At 35.6% G+C, this 22,138-nt stretch overlaps 3 protein-coding genes across 3 annotated transcripts; all 3 read right to left on the bottom strand.

Moving 5' to 3' along the window:
- Positions 1 to 311: 311 nt before the first annotated feature.
- LOC147273958 (MATE efflux family protein) lies at positions 312 to 1,847 on the bottom strand. Its single transcript, XM_086227708.1, has one exon. The coding sequence runs from the start codon at positions 1,845 to 1,847 to the stop codon at positions 312 to 314; it is 1,536 nt and encodes a 511-aa protein (XP_086083834.1).
- A 9,345-nt stretch (positions 1,848 to 11,192) lies between these two features.
- On the bottom strand, positions 11,193 to 18,117 carry LOC147273957 (sugar carrier protein C-like). Its single transcript, XM_086256241.1, has 4 exons — positions 17,985 to 18,117; positions 17,451 to 17,776; positions 16,719 to 17,354; positions 11,193 to 11,651 (listed from the first exon to the last, which is right to left on the bottom strand). The coding sequence occupies exons 1-4, from the start codon at positions 18,115 to 18,117 to the stop codon at positions 11,193 to 11,195; spliced, it is 1,554 nt and encodes a 517-aa protein (XP_086112367.1).
- Positions 18,118 to 19,072: 955 nt separating this feature from the next.
- Positions 19,073 to 21,297, bottom strand: LOC147273956 (sugar carrier protein C-like). Its single transcript, XM_086256027.1, has 4 exons — positions 21,165 to 21,297; positions 20,353 to 20,678; positions 19,638 to 20,267; positions 19,073 to 19,534 (listed from the first exon to the last, which is right to left on the bottom strand). Exons 1-4 carry the CDS (start codon positions 21,295 to 21,297, stop codon positions 19,073 to 19,075), a joined length of 1,551 nt encoding a protein of 516 aa, XP_086112153.1.
- Positions 21,298 to 22,138: the final 841 nt, after the last annotated feature.

Raw genomic sequence — 22,138 nt, 5'->3', positions numbered from 1 at the left:
CTTCCACTAAAATATGTTATAAGCAACAAAGCAACAACAATGTGTTTCTGTTTGACCATATAATTAGAAAAATATATATAAGAAAGCATTTCCACAAGAGTCTGTCATAAGAAATAAACAGTAAACACTGGTTCTGTAAATAATTAACCTTTCATATTGAACTAAACAAATCACAAATGGATCTTGTACAACCACCTCCCTACTTCTCAATATCATTTACAATAGAATTGTTTCCCTTTTTTGCAACCAAAAAAAGAAGAAGCAAAACTATATCAAAAAACCTACTTCAAATTGGTCAATGCTGCTCAGATTCATACTGGGGACTTGTCACATTCTGTGTTTGGTAGTAACAAAGAATAATCAGCTTCATCAAAATCTTGTTCACCATCATCACCACCATCAATAGTGACAGTTCCTGTAAGCTCCTTGGCTCTCTGGACTTGAAGTTCCCAATTGGTTCTTGCCAAAACAAACAACATGGTCACAACACATGAGCCCTGGGCTGCCATAAGACCCAACCAGAGCCCTCTGAAATCAAACCCTGCAAAGAAACTCAACCACACTGCAACAGGCATTCCCACAAGATAGAAGCAACCCAAGTTTATGTTTGCACCCAATTTAGGCCTTGCAGTTCCCCTCAAAACCCCACAACCTGTTGTTTGTGGACAGTTCCCAAGCTCACAGAGTCCAATAATTGGCAGCACCATTGAAGTTAAAGCAATGATCTCTGTGTCTTGGGTGAACATGCTGGCCCAAATGTTCCTCACTGTTACAGCAAATAACAATGCTGAAAATCCCAATATGAAGCTATAAGAGATGCCAACAATTGCAGCAAGTTTTGCTCTTTCGGGCCGGTTAGCACCAAGCTCATTTCCCACCCTTGTTGACACACCAAAGCTTAGAGAAGATGGGAAAATGTATATCAAAGCTGTGGTTTGGATCAGAACTCCCATTGAAGCAACTGTTGCTTGAGGGTTAAGTAACAACCCACAAAGCAAAATCATGATCTCATACCACCACCACTCTAAACAAACCGAAATGCAGCTTGGAATCGCCAAATTCAGAAGGTTTTTCCACCCTTTGAAGCACTCCATGGAAAGACCACCCCAAGTTTTCTTGTACACGCCGGAGATAGCAATGTAAACGATCAACAATCCTACAAGATTGATGTTAGTCCAAACCCCGCTTAACGCGACGCCTTTGATCCCAAGATCAAGCACAGAAACAAGAAGATAATTGATGGGAATGTGGAGAAGAATAGCCAGAGTTGCACAGCAAGTCAGAGGCACAGTTATGGATTGAGTTCGAAGATAAATGCGAAGAGGGTGCAAAAGACTCTGTGCAATGAGGTCAGGAAGAGAATAAAGAATGTAAGATTGAGCTTGAGTTGCAATCTCATCTTGTTGGCTGCAATAAATCAAGATTTTCTTCATGTTGAACCACAGAAATGCTATGGGAATTGAAGTTAGGAAGAGAAGAATCACTGTTCTCTGCAGAGTGAGGCCAAGAAGTTTGTATCTTTTTGCCCCAAAAGCTTGGCCGCAAATGGGTTCCATCCCCATAGCAAGGCCTGAGAGAACAGAGTACCCTGTTATGTTGGCAAAGCCAATGGCAAGTGAACCACCAGCCAAGGCAAGCTCGCCAAGGCGGCCGAGGAAGAGCATGGAGATCATGGAGCGTGAATAGAGTAAAAGGGCTGTTAGTACCATTGGAAATGATATGCTGGCTATGCATTTGGCTTCATTGAGAGCAAGAGAGAGATGGGCCTTTTGGGGATTATGGTTTTGATGCTCAAGTGCAGTTGAGCTGCATTTACAGGACAGAGGAGAAGAGTCTAACTGGTGCATAGTTTGTGAGAGAGAGAGAGAGAGAGAGAGAGAGAGAGGTGGTTCACTTGGGGTTCTGTGTAGAAGGGTGTAGTGGGATTTAAAGGGGTTTTTAGAATGAGGGAATTGGCAAAAAAATTTGACTTTTCCTGGACGGCCAATGTGGGATATGGTGACTTTGGAGCAAAATTACAAGTTTACAACTGGAATTCTTGGGCGTTCAGGCGTCTTTTTATGACCAAGTATTACACTCTGATCACTGTTGGGGCCTGCAGGCTCAATTGAGATGGATATATATGCAGTTTCTGTTGCACTTTCAAATGGACCAAACAATGGGGCACAAATACATACCATATCAACTGAATCTCATAGTCTTAATTAAAGGCTTAGGTCGGTTTGGTATCTTCTTCGAAAACTGACTGTTTTTTTTTTGTTTTCAGCTATGATATTTCCAGATGAAATAAGAAATAACATTTTTTAACACAGTTTTAGAATAGATTACCATACGCCTCTTAATTATTTAATTTATTACGAGTCAAAATGAATTACCATAAAGTATTGTATTTTATGAATCATTAATGGTGCTGTTTAAAGGCATGAAGAACGTTTCTGCCTGTGGATCCCTTTTGGTCAAGACAAAATGAGGGTCGGACGGTTTTTTCTTCCTTTTTTTAAACAGATGGCTTGACTTAATTGAGGACCATATATCTAGCTTTGTAATTTAGTAGGGATAGGAATTAAAAAAAAAATTCAATGAGGTAAGATTTGAAACCCACTTTGTTTAAGATCTCATTTAACAAAAAATATTGATAATTAAAGTGTTTTTTTAATAATAATTGAATTGTATTTTCATTAACTTTGAAATTTGGTGTTCAAAACTCAAGATAAAATTATTTGTACCGTTCGTTTTTTCATTAAGATGGACTTACGTGGAATTTACCTAAGAAAAGTAGGTTTCACCTCTTTGATAGATGTGATCAATAATTAATAATATTATTAAATAGTCAAGAACTATTTAAATGCATGCAACAATCTCGTGAAATTAGGGATATTTACATTAATGCATGTCAAACGGCCTAACACGAAAAAACATAATTCATGCGGTCCAGTTGACTTACAATGTTGTAAATGTTGCTCAGTTATAGCTATGACTATTGTTCAATTACATATTGCAATCACATTAATCTGATAATTATGCAAATTTCTTTCTATTGCATGTAGAGGTGTACATCAGGCCAAGCCGGGCCGGGTTGGGCACGAACACGGCCTGTTTAAAGTTGGCCAGGTTGGGCCAAGCCGAGCCTGTCCCGTGCTTAGCCTTTAAGTGGGCTGAGCCGAGCCCGGCTCGTACTTATGGGCCGAGTTGGGCTAAGGTTTTTATATTAGTTTCTCAATTATTTTTTTAAAATTTAAAGACTAATATTTAGTTTCACAAATAAAACAAATTTCCATAAAACTAAAGTACAATTATATATTCAATTAAAAACTTATTTCTTATTCATTTCTATTTTTTAAATTTATATTGACATTGTTGATTAATTTTAAAAATTAAGTATTTGAATTATTAAATAATAAAATAAACTTAAATTAATTAATCGGGCCGGCCCTCCCGGCACCGGCACGAGCCTGACACAACTCATTATGGGATGGGCCATGGGTCGGGCTAGACTTAAAGTTTAAAATAATTGAATCGACTCGACCTGGCCCGATTATTAAATGGGCTGATCTGTTGTACACCTCTAATTGTATGTTATATACAAAAATGTAATATATTAATATAAAATTTTAATATACGTAGATTAACAGAAGTCTAAGAAAAAAAAAAATATGTACTCTAACGTACCTTATGATTATAACTGCTTAATTAGGTCACATTCAGTTTAGTAACATAAACTTGCATTGGAACACCCAACTTAAGATCGGAACCAAAAAAATTAAAAAATTAAGTTACCAGTCATTTTTTTTGGGTTGGAATTAAGTTACTAATCTGGTAAATGAAAAGGGATGTTACTAGTCAATCAGAGAAAAAGATGTTATGAAAGCATAGTAATAAATCTTTTTGTTTGGGGTTCAATGGCTACGGTACATATATGGTAAACCCATCCTTTCCATAAGACACTACTTGGCTATAAAAGCCAATGTATTTTTCTTTACTAATTGGTAGATTTTAGTCATTTTTAATTTTTAAATTTTTCTTCTAATTAATAGACAAACACCTCATTGAGATTGTTTTTTTAATAAGATGTTTGTGCATTGTTTTTTTGTTTACATTGTAAGGTATCGAATCACTGAAAAATTATATACTAACAAGTTTTAGCAACTGATTAATTATATTGAAAATTCTTTCCAAGAAGTTAATATATATATATATGTTTTATTTATTTATCAATTATTTTTTTGGACAGAATTTTTTTAACAATGATATATATATTGTTTATTACAAGCAGGCTTGAACTTATAGGATTTCAACTCACAGTTGACCCGGGTGATCCATCCCATGCCACTTGTGCTGATTAAGGCTCATCGACTTATCAATTATTAAAAAAAACAAATCAGGATAACGGGGTGGTAAGTGCCTTCTCAAGGAAAATTTTGGCTTCATGCACCACCCCTTTCGGTGAGAATTTTATTGAATTTTATGTAAAACATGCTTTCACATGACTCTAGCTCATGAGTAAATCTGAAAACAAATTTTTGTCATTATGTTATTTTAAAAAGCAAGAAAAACACTAACTTATTGATTCCTTTCTAATGTCTAATAAAACCCAAACCCATTTTGGCCCTCAAATAGTGTCCAAATTTTGGGATTGGGTATCAGCAACACCATAGTGCTGAGAGGCCCAAAATGAGTTTCAGTATTTTTCACCCATTTAAATTAAAAATAATTAGGCTTAGATTCTTTAGAAAAACAGTTTTTAGATGGAGACCGGGAATGTTTTAAAATTTATTAAAAAATTCTTTTAATTCATAAATAAAGTCCTTTAATTTATAAGATTTTTTTTAATTCATAATAAAGTATTTTTAATTTATAAGAAAATCTTTTTAATTCATAATAAAGTCCTCATCCGATTTGAAGAGTATTTCTTCTCCTAGGGTGTAGAGTGAGTTTTTTAGAGGCTGCATGCGCCCAAAATTCCGGAGTTAAAACCTAACATAAAATCGTCAAAAAAGAAAAATAAAAGGACTTGATTAAAAATCTTAAATTACTACCGATCTTAGTCTAAGAAAAACTTATAAAATGAACTGAATTTTAAGTCTCCTTTTAAATTATGCGTAAAATTGATTAAGTACTCGTTAATTTAAAGTTTATAAACTTTTATGATTATGAATATTATAACATATATTGTTAATATTTTAATTAGCTCTTCAAAATGACACTAATATTAATATATTAAAATGCATAAAAACGTTAAACACAATACAATTTATTTCATTTTACAATATATCATTTGTTTTTATTCGCACCAAGAATTGCATTTGGGGACCAAGTAAGACCTCTAACCATATTGAATTAATTTAAATTTGATGAAATTGTTGTGTAAAAGAGAGAAGAATGAGGTATATATAGAATTTTTGGGTACAAGACGTTAGGATTTTTCTAGACATTTTTCATATTTTTCAGACATTTTTTTTTTTCAGATTTTTTTTCCAATTTTTTATGATTTTTTATAAAAAAAATTACATATATTGCATGCAATCTGGGTCGTTGATTTGCAACGGCCCAAAAATCTGAGCCGCTGGATACATTAAAAAAAAGAGCCGTTGGTGCTTAATCTGAAGATGGGTGTCCAATCGCAATGGTCTACACATCTGGTGCGTTCGTTCATTTCATGCACGAGCTTTAGGTCTCCACGTCAGTGGGCTGGGGCCCACTCCTAGGCTTTTTCGGCTGCAGCTGTGATTCACTCTCCCCTGACGCACGCACGTGGTGGGCCCTGGGTTTGGGTTTTAGGTTTTGGCATTTTTTGGGTCTACAATTTTGGCCCGGTGGTGTTCAAAAAAACTCAATTAGAACCCAAAATAGGTTTTGGGTAACCTTTCTGGTGCCCATTGTAGAAGGCATAAGAAAATCAAGTCAAGCTCAAGCTACAACAAAACTTGGGTAGGCTTGGCTTGGCTAAAACAGTAAAACCACACGTGATGAGGAGAAACAAAGAAGTTTTGGAAAATTAACTACCTTTTTTTTTTCTTGCCTTACATAATGGGGAGTTCGAGTACTATACAATGAGGTTTGAGGATTACACTATGATTATATTTTATGATTCTAAGAAAAGAATTCATAGTATTTAATGGGTGCACAAAAATGAGAAAAAACTTTAGTGGGGAGTGCCCTGCCATGTCATCATGCTGAGTGGCAGGGAAGGCCAATTAAAACATGCCATTTGGCCATTTAATTCAGAATCAAATAATGATAACACTCATTCTCTCTTCTTTCTCTATTCTCCTTTGCCAATTTCGAATCTCTCATGGTGAAACTAGATAAATTAACGGATTCAATTATCATTCAAAGTTTGGGTTCTTTTAAGTTTTCTGTTTGTTAAAAAAAGTGATTAATGTCATTTTGCTCTCTAGACCATTATATTTGTATCAGTATTATCCTCAAATTTCTAATTTGAGAAATTAATGATTATAAGTATTTCAATTTTGTCGATTGAGATTATTCGTCAATTTATACATTTTTCATCCAAATTTCCATTTGCATAGTACTATGTGCTAATCAATGAATTATTGTGTGTAACCGTAATACCACGTGACATGATGACGTGATCTTACCAATTTACTCAAATTATAACACGTGTATAATAATTAATTTCTAAAACCTTAAAATCTAAGAAAAAACCCTTAAGATTATCCACGTATTATAATTTTAGTAAATTAATAATACCATATCATTATGCTACGTGATGTTATAGTCACATAAAATAATTTTTTTTGTGCTAATCACGTGGGGTCATTTTTTAAGACAAAATGATCTCTTCTATTTAAATCTTACTCTTTTTCCTTACGCACCCTTTTTTCTTCTTTTATTCATCATTAAATTTGGATCGATCATTCCTTCGTAAACGGAACTTTGTATATATTGAATCATATGTACGATTTAGAATCAATGATTCTCCGTTATTAATGATTGTTAATGGTAGGGCTAGTAGCTAGTAGCCACCTAAGAGAGCCTGATCCATGCTCTCCTTGACGACCGGACAAAGAAAAAAACAACTGGCATGGGTTCTAAACCCAAAGAAAAAATGTTATAATATGGAATTATATAAAAATATATGTATATATGGAAGTAGGCGAAGGCATGTCTTGGTGCACATGTTAGGTAGCTAGCTTGGGGGGTGCGGCCACATGACCAAAGGAAAAGCCTAGGCACTAGGCAGGCATGCAGGCATGCATGCGTGCGTTGCATGCCATTGGGACTGAACCATCCCAATTCGTATACGACTCTTGATTGGACACAAGTTCGAACATGGGAATAGTACCTTGGGTAAAAAAAAAAAATTGGCAGAGAATATGTAATACAAGAAAAGAAACAAACCGCCATCTTAGATATAGCCATATAGGTAGGTAGCAGATTGATTAATTGTTGCATGTGAACTCGATCACATTCTCTAGAAGAATCAAACAAAAGTTAAAATAATGTAATTTTGAGCATATATAAGTATAACCCAAAAAAAAAGGAAGTACATGGTTCAGTCTGGACACGTAATTCATCTGGCAACGTGTGATTGTACGTGGCTCTCCTTTACATATAAGCCACCAAATAGTGGATTGGAATATAGGATCATCTAATTATATTTTGTGTCGATTGATCTTGTGTTTATCAAATATGTCCTTTGTTTAAGGATTGACATGCAAAGACAGGTTCAAATTTATTTCATAGAGGAAATTATAAATTTGATCAACTTATTTTATACTTAGTTTAGTTTTAATCTACGATCTTTTTTAAGTTTAATTTTGGTCAACTTATTTTATACCTAGTTCAATTTGGTTCACAATATTTTTTAAGTTATAATTTTAAATCCGTTTGGTTGTGTTTTCTTCGATTATATTTTTATATGAACCAATTTGAATGATTAAAATTAAAGAGAATTGAATTTTGGTAAAGTTTGAAAATTTTGAAAATTTTTTATGAAAAATTGGTAGTTTCGGGTATCCTACTTTGGAGTCAATTATATTAAGTTTTAGAGCTTCGAATGATTTTTATATAGTTGTAAAGAGATGATACATAATTTTAAAACAAGTATATATTTGTTGAATTTGACTGAAATTTGATAGGATAAAAGGCGGGACAAATTTGAGAAAACAAATCTGAACATTTATTGAATAAGTTGAATAATTAGTGGACTAAAATAGAACTTAAAAAAGATCATGGACCAAAATTGAATTAGATATAAAATAAGTTGACCAAATCTATAATTTCCTCTTATTTCATATATAATATAGAATTTGACCATCTTAATCAATTTAATCATGCAAATTGCAGTAAGAGAAAATTCTTAATTAATTGGGAAGCATCCAAATGGTTGGACAAGTAGCTAGAAGTATGACGACATATATTTTACGTTGAACCAAAAAAGAGTTATGGCTTTCTCCATGGGATGGAAAAAGAACAATACTGGGTCACCCCTGGGGAGTACCTCAAAGTCATCTCACTCCCCCAAATTTTGATTTCGACAATGTCGACGCATAATCGGAAACGTTTACTTTTTAGATAACATAGTAAAGATCATCTTTGTACAAAATCAAATTAATCAGAAATCATTTAATTATATAACTGTTGTCAATTAAATAGAAAAAATAGATGGTTTTCAATTAAAAAGTGATTTTTTTACCAAACCATTGACTTTTTCTATTTAATTGACAACAGTAATATAACTACACGATTTCTGATTGATTTGATTTTTTGCAGAGATGATCTTTAATATGTTATCTAAAAAGTGAACGGTTCCGATTATGGGCTGACATTGCCGAAATCAGAATTTGGGAGGAGGGGTGGGGTGACCCAAGTATTATTCATGGAAAAATGAGCTAGCTCGATCATCAACTAGCTAGTTAGGTATGTACGTTAAAAGTAAGAAAAAGTCTCAAATAAAGTAGAATCAGTCGTATCATGTGTATAATAAGATCATTCAATAGTACAATGTTATTTGTTCTATTTATTTTACAATATTTTACTTAAAATAAGAACACAGGCCAATATATGAATAAAACTCTTAATCACCATGCATGTGACATGACTACCCACATGCTAATATTTGTATTATTTTAAAACTATAAATTTATTTAAAATAAAATATTTGCTAGTATATGAATGGAAGTCTCACCGTACAAGCATGTGATACAATTGTCACTAAAGAATTTCTCACAAAGTAAACATAACCCAATTATTGGCAATTAATTTGAGCCATTCAGGCCATGACATGTATGCATGCATGGAGACAATTCTTCACAGCACATGAATGAACGTATACGATTGGAAAGGTATGCTAGTGGATAGAGATGAGCTTCTAGAAACCGTAATTTGCACTCTGGCTGGGTTTAATATGTGGAATTTTCTCAGTGACCGACTCTTTCGGTCTTCTTGTCATGAACAGGCCATAGTCTAATGAAAATTTGTTCAGGAAAATTGAAAGGGAAATTTTCTGCAATCATCAATGACCATTTTGGTACGTAGCACTACTTAACACTGCAACAACTGTTACCATCAAATAATGTTCAACTTCTAGAACTGAATCTAAATGCCAAATAAGACTTATATATATATATATATATAGGTACGTACAGCACTATAATTGGCTGATATTGATATACAAGTAGTAATTTTAATCCCCTCACAATTTTTTCATACATACAAGAGTATACGATTACAAGAGTACTATTAACGCCTATTAACCCCATTAATAGTTAAATAATTATAATATCATAAATTTTAAAATTAAATAAAAAATCATCATAAGGAAGGCCATTAGAGGTATAATATATATATATTACAAAGAAATTTTAATCCAGCTAGATACCCTAAGCATCGTTCTAAGTATGAGATGGGATTAATGAATGTTAAATATTTCAGATCATTATTTATAATAAGTAATATACACATACAATGTCATGCATATCTAGAGTGTTAAATAACTTGGGCTTCACTAATTGCCAATTGATCGATCTTTTAATATTTTTATTCATAATATTTTAAGAAATCTTAAATACAAATCTCAATCGTCATCCAAATAAATAAAAGGGCAATGCTAGAGTGCCCTAATGACATGGAATTTCTTTGTCAATTAAATTATTTAATAATATATGCCACATAAGCTTTTAAAAATACTAATATAACCTTGTTTAAAATTCTACAAAACATTAATTAAAGTATAGATTGACTAGCTTAGATGAGGCCACCAAATTTTATTGCTATGAACAATTTGGTTGAATTTTGAAGAAAAATTAAAGATTTTTTGGAGGTTGAAGATGGAGAATGATAAATAAAAATAAGATATATAATAATAATATTAATTAAGTACTAATTTCAACCATTTGATTTAATTTGGACAAGAATGTCTTTTAATAATAAAGATAGTAATCTGATGTGGCAAATAACTAGTGATATGAGCAAAATAATTTTGTCACATCAGATTAGGTACATATGTCTTATATTTGCCATATTAAAAATCTTTTCCCTAAATAAAAACATAATAAATTGGTCCCTCCGATACATACACATCAAGTCATCGATCAACCTATCTAGGGCTAAGTGACAGTTTGGAGGTAAAAAGCTACTCCAAATCAATTAATTCAACTAAGAAATTGAAATAAAAACAAACAATAAGCTTTTTAACGCAATTAATCTCCAACATTAGGGTTAAATACAAAAATGGTCCACAAACTTTATAATGAGTCTCAATTTAATCCACTAACTATAAAAAGTGTCAATTTGGTCCACAAACTTTCCAAGTTGTACCAAACCAGTACAAACGCTAACTTTTATCAGAAAATTAACGAAATTGGTCACATGAAAATGTGATGAACGGACGAAAATGCCTCTGAAAATGTGGTCACTTGTTGTGCACATGACCAGTTTTCGTTAAATTTTTCGATGGAAGTTAACGTTTGTACTGCTTTGATACAACTTACAAAGTTCGTGGACCAAATTGACACTTTTTATAGATAGTGGACCAAATTGAGATTCACTGTAAAGTTCGTGGACCATTTTTGTATTTAACCCCCAACATTATTAACAATTTAGCAATCTTGTAGATAAAAACTTCCAAAAACAAACCCAATATCCAAAAACATTCACAAACTGATATCAAACCTAAACCTAGACAAAAATAAAATAAAATAAAACTAAGACAAAGCAACACTTGAAGTTTAGACTATCTCTCTTCCCTTGCCCATGGCTATGCCTTCATCTTCGGTGACGAACTTCTTCCAATATGAGTGGTCCTTCCACACACTGTTCATTTCTTCAATTGGGACCCCTTTAGTTTCTGGCAACAACTTGTAGATGAAGTAGCTCATCACGAACAGAAAGAATGAAAAGAAGAAGAACAAGAAAAACTTCAAGTGGCAAAGCATTGATGTGAAGACTTGGGCTATTAAGAAGGTGAAGATCATGTTGACAGAGACATTGATAGATTGAGCAGCTGAGCGTACTTCGAGTGGGAAGATCTCACTGGGTACCAACCATCCTAGAGGTCCCCAAGACCAAGCAAATCCAGCAACATATACACAGATCATGAACACCAAAACAATAGCATACCACTGGGGCAATACACCAGGGTTCCCACTCAATCCAAATTTAAGCGCCACTGCAATTCCAATAATAATCTATACAAAACACACATACACACATACACATACACACAATTAATTAGTATAAAATTAAGAAAAGAAGAGCACAAAGTAATTAGTGTTGAGATTTGAGAAATTAGCAAAGAAAATCAAAGAGAGAGGAAGGGAATATTTTGTAAATTGCTGGAGCTCACGCCAAAAGCTCTGGAGCAGTATATTCATATATATCTATTCAGCAGTACAATGAATGTGGGCCTTTTGGCTGTTTCAACAGAAATGTGGAGGAGAGCCTATAACCTCTACCTCACCAAAGAAGCAATGCCCTATAAGACACTGCCATCTGTCCAATTGACAGCTATATTCACTAACAGTTTAATTAAAACTATTCTATACATTTAAGTAACTAATTCATACCAAAACTGAATTAGGACATTAGTTAGGAGCCTTAATTCTAACACCCCCTTCTAAGGCCCTAACTGATATAACTCCCAGCTTGTCCCTCAAGTAGCAGAAACGATCCTTAGCCAATGCTTTTGTGAAGATGTCAGCTAGTTGTTCTTCACTCTTGCAGTACAACAGCTCAATTGTCCCCTCTTGAATTGCATCACGAATGAAGTGAAATTTCCTTTTGATATGCTTGGACCTTTGGTGGAAGACAGGATTTTTTGCCATTGCTATTGCAGAGGTGTTGTCACATAACAAAACAGTAGGTTCCAGTTGTTCTTCCCCAAAGTCCTGTAGAACAAATCTCAACCAAACAGCTTGAGTGGTGGCTTCTGAGGCACTCATGTACTCAGCCTCAGCTGTTGAGAGAGCCACACTCTGTTGTTTCACTGATGCCCAAGAGAAAACCCCACTGCCAAAAGAGAAAGCATAGCCTGAGGTGGATTTCATGTCATCTTCATCCCCTCCCCAGTCACTATCACAATAACCAATCAAAACTGCAGAACTACCTTTCTCATATCTGATTCCATAGTCTATTGTTCCTTGTATGTATCTGAGAACTCTCCTGGCAGTACCATAGTGCTTAGAGGTAGGACAATGCATAAATCTAGCCAACAAACTAGCAGCATACATTATGTCTGGTCTAGTAGCTGTTAGATACAGTAGGCTGCCCACCATTTTCCTATACAATTCTTCATTTGCAGGTGCACTTTCATCCTCCTTTTTCAGTTTATCAGTTGCAGCTAAGGGAGTAGTTACTGGATTGCAGTTCTTCAGCCCAAACTTCTCTAATAAGCACAATGCATATTTCTTTTGGTGCACAAAGATACCCCCTTCTTGCTGAATTACTCCCATGCCAAGAAAATGATGCAGCAAGCCTAGATCAGTCATCTCATATTTCATCATCATTTCCTTCTTAAATTCTTCTATCATCTTCTCACAGCTTCCTGTATAGATAATGTCATCAACATAGATTGACACTATCAGAGTTTCTTGGTCCCCTTTGTTTTTCACATACAGGGTAGCCTCACTTGGGCTCTTCTCAAAACCACACTGACTCAAGTAGGAGTCAATGTTTCCATACCAGGCCCTTGGGGCTTGCTTCAGCCCATAAAGAGCTTTTCTCAACCTGTACACTTTACTCTCTTCACCTTTCACAATAAAACCTTCTGGCTGGTCAACATAGACTTCTTCTTCTAGAATTCCATTTAGAAACGCAGACTTAACATCAAGTTGATAGAGTTTCCAGCCCCTTTGAGCAGCCAAAGCAATCAAGGTTCGAATTGTGTCAAGCCTTGCCACAGGGGCAAAGGTCTCATTGAAGTCTACCCCTGGTTTTTGAGTGTAGCCTTTAGCTACCAGCCTTGCTTTGTGTTTCTGGATAGTGCCATCAAGGTTCAGCTTGGTCTTGAAGATCCATTTGACCCCCACAATAGGTTTCTCACTCGGTCTGCTAACCAACTCCCAAGTTTGATTTTTCTCTATCATTGCAATCTCATCCTCCATTGCCTTTTGCCAAGCCTGATCGGCAGCAGCTTCTCTGAAGTTTTCTGGTTCGATGACACTCACCATACATTGTGCAAAAACATCATTGAGATCTCTCCATTTTCTGGGAGTGAAGTCATAGGTTTCTGACAACTTTATGCCTCCTTCAGATTCAGTTGCAGGTGAAACAGTCCTTTGTCTTCCATTTTCATTTGGAGCTATCACACTTTGTGAGTTTGAGTCAGTCAAGTCTTCATTTAGCCTATGACTGGAACATGGAGTAGACAGAAAAGGAGTTGCAGGCACATCTTCTATTTCAGTAGTAGATTCATCTTGTTTGTTGTTCCAAGGAGCATTCACATACAGTGTTTGCCTAGTTTCCCAGTTCCACATTGCATCCTCATCAAATATAACACTTCTTGAAACAACCACCTTGTCGCTTCTCAAGTCAAAGACCCTATAGCCTTTCTCCCTTGTTCCATATCCTACAAATACACCTTGCTGTCCAGTTTCATCCAATTTCTGTCTCAATTGTGCTGGAATGTGAAAGTAGCAAATTGAGCCAAATACCCTTAAGTGCTTTACTCCAGGTTTCCTTCCACTAAACTCTTCGAATGGGGTTTTATTTTCCAAGGCATGTGTAGGGCATCTGTTAAGGAGATACACAGCTGTGTTAACAGCTTCACCCCAAAACCTTTGAGGCATCTTCTTCTCCAAAAGCATAGTTCTAGCCATTTCCATTATGGTTCTGTTCTTCCTCTCAGCAACACCATTTTGCTGAGGAGAATAGGCCACTGTTAACTGCTTTTCAATTCCAAAAGTTTCACAAAACCTCTCAAATTCATGTGATGTATACTCTCCACCCCTGTCACTCCTTAGTTTCTTCAATTTGTAGCCACTTTGCAGTTCCACCATGGCTTTGAATTTCTTGAATATAGAGAACACATCAGACTTGAGTCTAAGGAAATAAACCCAACACATCCTTGTCTTGTCATCAATAAATGTAAGGAAATACCTATTACCTCCAAAGGTTTCAACCATGGGACCACATACATCTGTGTGTACTAAATCTAGTGGATTTTCAGCCCTTCTCACCTTGGTTCTATCAAAAACTTCCCTGTGTAATTTTCCAGTGGCACACCCTTCACACACATGAGCACACTCCATGAGACTTGGCAGACCATACACCATTTCCTTCTCTTGAAGTAGCCTTAAGCTATCAAAGTTCAAATGGCCAAACCGCCTATGCCACTTCCAAGATGAGTCAGCACAAGTAGCCTTGTTAGCCATAATTGGATTCACATTCTCAAATGTAAAAGGAAAACATCGATTCCCTTTCATTTGAATGGTGGCAATAGGTTCTTGGAGTGTTTTGTCTTCATATATACATGCTGTAAAATCACCAAATACAATCCAATATCCATGCTCCACCATCTGTCCTACACTCAGAAGGTTCTCATCTAGCCCTGGCACCACCATCACTTCTGGTATATATCTTGTGCCCCTTTTGGTCTTCACTACAAGAGTACCCTTTCCAGCTGATTGCACAAGTTCTCCTGTCCCCATTTTAATTTTGCACCTCACAGTCCTATCGATGTTGATAAGCAAGTCTTCACAGCCGGTCATGTGATTGCTACAACCACTGTCCAAATACCACACATCATTACTCCTCTGCACAGAAGCAACATGACAAGCATAAAACATTGTAGCTGTCTCCTGTGTTTGATTGGCATAATTAGCCACTGGACCCTTCTTGTTTGGCTGATGACAATCCTTCATAACATGACCAAACTTATCACAATTATAACACTTAACTTTTCCTTTAAACCAGCATTCACCAAGATGAGATTTATCACAGATTTTGCATCTTTGTTTCCCTGTGTCAGCACCATTTCCTTGCTTCATTGTATTCTGAGGTTTCGATTCCCATTTTCTAGATTTTCCCTTCCAGTTCTTCTGCCCCTTCTTTACACCATCAGGAGTGAACACTCTATTTTGTGTAGACTGAGTTTTGGGAGAAAAACTCATGCTAGCAAGTGCCCTTTCAGAGTCCATAGCCTCCTCCTCATGTCTTATTAACCTCAGTTCATAACTCTTTAGAGAACTAGCAACCTCATGCACTGATACAGTACGCAAATCCACAGTTCTTTCAATTATCACACACATCGGGTCATACACTTTGGTCAGGCTAATTAAAACTTTCTGAACCATTCTCTCATTTGTTAAATTTTCACCATATTTTTCCATTTGATTTGTTAAATCAAAAAATCTGGAGAAATATGCAGGTAGAGTTTCATTTTCCCTCATTCTCATATACTCAAATTCACGACGTAGACCCTGTAATTTTACTGACCTTGCCTGTTCATCTCCATGGTATTCTTCCTGAAGTAGATCCCAAGCTCCCTTCGCAGTGGTTTGATTCACAATTCGAGGAAATATTTCCTTTGTGACTGCTCCCTGGATGATGCCCAGTGCTTTGGCGTCTTTCATGAGCAGCCCCTCCATGACGGCATCGACCTCTTCTTCATCGTCAACGCCAACTGGTTCTCCTTCCTTCTTTGTTTTCTTTTTCTTTGATTCTGGAACAGTAATCCCTTTCTCTACAATTTTCCAGATCCCATAAGACTTGAAAATTGTAATCATCCTTACCTTCCAGAACTCATACTCTGTTCCATCAAAGATGGGAGCCCGTAGCTCACCACCTGATTCGCCCATTGCAGAAACAAAATGTTTCTTCGTTAAATTTCTCTCAAGGATTCACACAGAAGCAACACCCAGCTCAGATTGAACCTGGCTGCTCTGATACCATGTTGAGATTTGAGAAATTAGCAAAGAAAATCAAAGAGAGAGGAAGGGAATATTTTGTAAATTGCTGGAGCTCACGCCAAAAGCTCTGGAGCAGTATATTCATATATATCTATTCAGCAGTACAATGAATGTGGGCCTTTTGGCTGTTTCAACAGAAATGTGGAGGAGAGCCTATAACCTCTACCTCACCAAAGAAGCAATGCCCTATAAGACACTGCCATCTGTCCAATTGACAGCTATATTCACTAACAGTTTAATTAAAACTATTCTATACATTTAAGTAACTAATTCATACCAAAACTGAATTAGGACATTAGTTAGGAGCCTTAATTCTAACAATTAGGAATAATTTTTTATTTTGTGTACCTGGGAGATGAACATCTGACCACCACCCTCTAAGAAAAGGATCCTCCTTCCAAACTTATCAACAGTGTAGATTGAAACAAGGGTTGCAAGAGCATTAACAAGATTAGTGATCACGGCTGACAAGAGAGAAGCACTGCCTCCAAAACCCAATGTTTTGAACAATACCGGGGCATAGAATGTGATCACATTCATGCCTGTGAGTTGCTGGAAGGCAGGAATGGCAAAGGCGAATACGAGTTGGGGTATGTATTTCTTTGTAAACAAAGTCCTCCATGGGTGTGCAACCAACTTGGATTCTTCACTGGCTTTTACTAAATCGTCAAACTCTTCCTTAACCTCAGCTTCAGAAACGCCACGGATTTGAATAAGTTGAGCTTTGGCTTGGTTTTTCTTTCCACGCTCAATCAAAGAGTTTGGTGTGTCGGGAAGAAATAATGAGCCAATCATGATTATTAGAGCAGGAACTGCAGCACCTCCCAAACTCAAACGCCACCCCCAACCACCTTTCAACTCAGCGAAGAAATAGTTCATTATACCAGCAGCAAGGATTCCAATAGTGATTGACAATTGGAACATCATGTTGAGAGCACCACGATATTTATAAGGAGCCATCTCAGAGAGGTAGATTGGCACAGACTGCATCCATATAAAGAATGAAAAAGATTATGATAATTATTTAGAAACGAAAAGAAAAAAAATATATATTAATTATATATTTAATTATGTGTCTACCTGATTGGCAAATCCAATACCAAAACCAAGAAAAAGGCGACCAAAGATGAGCATCCAAACTGATACAGCGAAGGCATTGAGGAGTGCACCACATAAGAAGAGAAATCCACCAAAGAACATTGTAATCTTCCTACCCAAATTTCTGGTTATAAGTGATGCAACGAGGCATGAAATCAGAGCAGCCACATATAACGACGACGTGAAGAGCGTCAGCATTTGGCTGTTGAATGTGCAGTACTGATCATCAGAAGGTGAAATTGAGGACTCTTTCTTGTAAACAGATGGGAAGAACTGTTTCAAGAACGAGTCCATTGATGTCACTCCACCTACATAAGAAAAAAAAAAAATATAGAAAGCATTAGAAACCCCAAAATTAAAGAACAGATCGATTAATTAATTAATTGATGCACAAATAAATAAACCGTACGTACGTATACTCTGTAATCATGATATACAAAATATTGAACTTGAAATATATATATATATATATATATATATAAAAGACTTGGGTTATGTTATAAAGAATTTATATACCTGAAACCCCAAGATCGTAGCCAAAGATTAAACCCCCAGTAGCAGCAATCATACACGTGATCAAAACCCTAGGAGTGAGTTTACCAGGATATTCTTTCACACCACTCGATGAAACGAAACCACCCCCAGCCATTGTTCCCCTCTTTCACTCTCTTACTCTAAAATCAATAAAGAAAACAAACTCGAAGAATAGAAGCGTACAATGCTGCTAAAATATTTATGGAAGTGTTAGACGAGAAGATATTAATTTATAGAGGAAACCTGCTGTACCTGCGAGGAATACTTGTACAAAAATTTGGATTAATTAACTTAATCTTTATCCAAATCTAAAAAGGATTTAGAAATCAGACAAAAGAGGGAGAGCATAGCACAAGAACTTAATCTTATATAAATCTTATCCCCATATTAATTAATTCATATATATATAGATATATATATATATACAGACTCCTTTTATTAAGCTATACCCTATTGGGGCCCACAAGAGTCGTTTTGTGTCGATCCGAACCGTTCAATTTTTACATCTCCATTGATAGATCATCTTTGCAAAATAAAGAATTTATTGTTTTATATATAGCTTGTTTAGTTCTTAGTAAAATAGGTCACAAAACTCACTGGTAATCACGTATAGTTCTTTGCTCATGAAACACATGCAGTCTCATAATTTTTAATTACCTTATGTAAACTTCAATCTTTGTATTTTATCCAGTCTTCTACAATTGTAATAGAATTAGTCTTGTACTTGTACTAATAGGATTATATCTGTTAATTAACAAACACTATATAAATACAAAAACTAGTACGATATGGAGCGCCAAGTGTCAAATAATTGGGAATAGTACGATATATATTTCAGCATCCCAAGTGACAGTGTGAATTACAAAAACTACTACTCCAAATTAATTTAACTCGGTAATTGAAATAAGAAATAAGCTTTAACGCAATCAGTCACCAATATTATTCACAAATCAAAAATCTTAAGAGCTAGCAAAAAGAAACATTAACCAAACAGGAATTAAACCTAAACGTTCACAAAAATAGAAATTGAAAAAAAAAAAAAAAACCTAGGAATTAAAAAGCAACAAAGGTTAGACACTATGGCCTGTCTTGGCCATGTCTATGCCTTCATCATCTTGATTGACAAACTTCTTCCAATATGGATGTTTCTTCCACACATTGTGCATTTCCTCAATTGGGACCCCTTTCGTTTCTGGCAACAACTTGTAGATGAAGATGTTCATTACCACCACCCAGAATGAAAAGAAGAAAAACAAGCCGAACTTCAAGTGGCAAAGCATTGATGTGAAGACTTGGGCTATGGCGAAGGTGAAGATCATGTTGACAGAGACATTGATAGACTGAGCAGCTGAGCGTACCTCGAGTGGGAAGATCTCACTGGGCACCAACCATCCTAGAGGTCCCCAAGACCAAGCAAATCCAGCAACATATACACAGATAAAACCCACCAAACCCCACGCAAACCACGTGGGCAATACACCAGGGTTACCACTTAACCCAAATTTCCACGCCATTGCAGCTCCAACAATGACCTATGACAAGAAAAAAACACACATACACAGTTTAATATAGAATAAAGATAATAAAAGCACACAAATTTGGTCGAAAGGGAATTTTTTGTTTAATTTTGTGTACCTGGGTGATGAACATTTGAATTCCACCCTCTATAAAAAGGACCCTCCTTCCAAACTTATCGACAGTAAGAATCGAAACAAAGGTTGCGAGAGCATTAACAAGATTAGTGATGACAGCCGACATGAGAGAAGCACTACTTCCAAAACCAACTGTTTTGAACAAGACTGGAGCATAAAATGTGATAACATTCATGCCTGTGAGTTGCTGGAAGGCAGGAATGCCAATAGCGAATACGAGTTGGGGTCTGTATTTCCTTTTTAACAAAGTGCGCCATGGGTGTTTGACCTTCTTGGATGCCTCACTGGCTGCTACTAAATCATTAAACTCGTCATCAACATTATCAATGCCACGGATTCGAAGAAGTTGAGCTTTGGCCTCCTCATGCTTTCCGCGCTCAACCAAAGAGTTTGGTGTCTCGGGGAGGACGAATGCCCCGAGTATGATGATTATGGCAGGGATTGCAGCACCTCCCAAACTCAAACGCCAGCCCCAACCACCTTTTATCTCAGCAAAGAAGTAGTTCATTATACCAGCAGCAAGGATTCCAATAGTGATTGACAATTGGAACATCATGTTGAGAGCACCACGATATTTATAAGGAGCCATCTCAGAGAGATAGATCGGCACAGACTGCAGCATACAAAGAATGAAAAGGGATTAGATTCAGATAGGTCGACTTAGCCAAATTGAAGACCGAAAAGCTCAAAATGTATACCTGATTGGCCATTCCAATACCAAAACCAAGTAATATCCGACCAAGAATGAGCATCGAAACATACTTAGCGAAAGCATTGACGAGTGCACCACATAGGAAAAGAACCCCACCAGAGAGCATTGTAACTCTCCTACCCAACGCTCTGGTTATAGCTGATGCAAAAAGGCATGAAACCAGAGCAGCCACATATAGTGACGAAGTGAAGAGTGTCAGGGTCTGGCTGTCAAATTTGCAGTACTGATCATCAGAGGGCGAGATTGAGGACTCTTTCTTGTAAACAGATGGAAAAAACTGTTTCAAGAAAGAATCCATGGATGTCACTCCACCTGTTGTAATCACCAAAAACCAAATTAATAACAATATTTATGGATATATATATATGAAAGAAAAAACCAAGAATTATGTATAGAAATATACCTTTTTATTTTTTTTTATTGTGTGCTGTGACAATATATCCCTTTTTGGGAATCACTTGATTCAACAGAAATCAATGAAAATGCCCTTTATCATATTTGGACCTAACACTACATGCAGGAGTACCATCGTGTTTGGCAGTGTTGGGTCCAAATATCATAAATAATTCATATATAACAATGGAAAAAAGAAAACGAAATGATATTGGATTCATAGGTCAAGATTATTTCAATTAACATTTATGTTTTAAAAGTATCAGATTGATGCAGATAGATATAAACCGTACAAATTGTGGTTAATATATATAAATATGCTTTATAATGCATGCGCATGCTCTTGAGGAAATTAAACTACATATGTATAAATAAGATTTAGGTTCAAATTAAGAATTTATATACCTGACACTCCAAGATCGTACCCAAAAATCAAACCTCCAGTAGCAGCAATGAGACATGTCATAAGAACCCTAGCGGTGAGTTTACCGGGATATTCTTTTCCACCACTTGATGGAGCTATACCACCCCCAGCCATGGCTCTCGATCACTCTCTTACTCACAAATCAATAAAAGATAACAAGTTGGAAGAAACCGAGCGTAGAATGCTATTCGAAACTATGGAATTGTAAAATGTTGATAACAAATGTTAATTTATAGAGGAAACGAGAACTACTTGGATAGTGAAGATTTATCCTTAATTACCTTAATCTTATCAAATTTAGATAATGATTTAGTGGTAAACTGAATCTTAACTGTTTGATTTTGCTGGTAGAGTTTGACTACAACTTTGACTCTCTCACTCCCATCAAGTTTAATCTCATCTAATTAACCGTACATCACCAAAATAGTATAATCAAAAAGTTTCTTGCATGTGATTATCCTTAGATATTTATTAACCCAGTTGCATTAATAATAAGTTTATGGATTAATACGTACTGAAAATAATATAAATTTGCTAAATATTAAGCATTGTGGACCTACTCCATTAATTTAGTGTGAATTAGCAGCTAATTAATTACTAAGACATAAAAGCTAGAAGAGTTTTGATAATTTTTTATAATGAATTATAAAGAAATTAAACTCTCTATATTACTGATCGAGCATTCGAGCCTACTTTTTTTATATAATGGATAAAAGGAACCACTGTATGTATCCTTAAGTGATCGATTAAGATATAATGGATTTCAAATAACACTTTTTGCTTTGGATAATTAAAGGGAAATAATCCGCATGATCTGAAGTAGCTAGTCAAGTTTATTTGAAATTGACTAAAAACATAACAAGTTCAAATATTTCCGGTGTTCAACAATAATAAAAATAAAAATAAACATTCAAATTCAAATCCTTATTATTTCAAATTTTTCGGTGTTCAAATG

The sequence above is a fragment of the Dryas octopetala genome, chromosome 9, assembly GCF_963921425.1.
Source record: "Dryas octopetala chromosome 9, drDryOcto1.1, whole genome shotgun sequence".
NCBI lineage: Eukaryota > Viridiplantae > Streptophyta > Magnoliopsida > Rosales > Rosaceae > Dryas > Dryas octopetala.
Note: the sequence above shows the minus strand (reverse complement) of the source record. Positions and strands in the feature narration are given on the sequence as shown.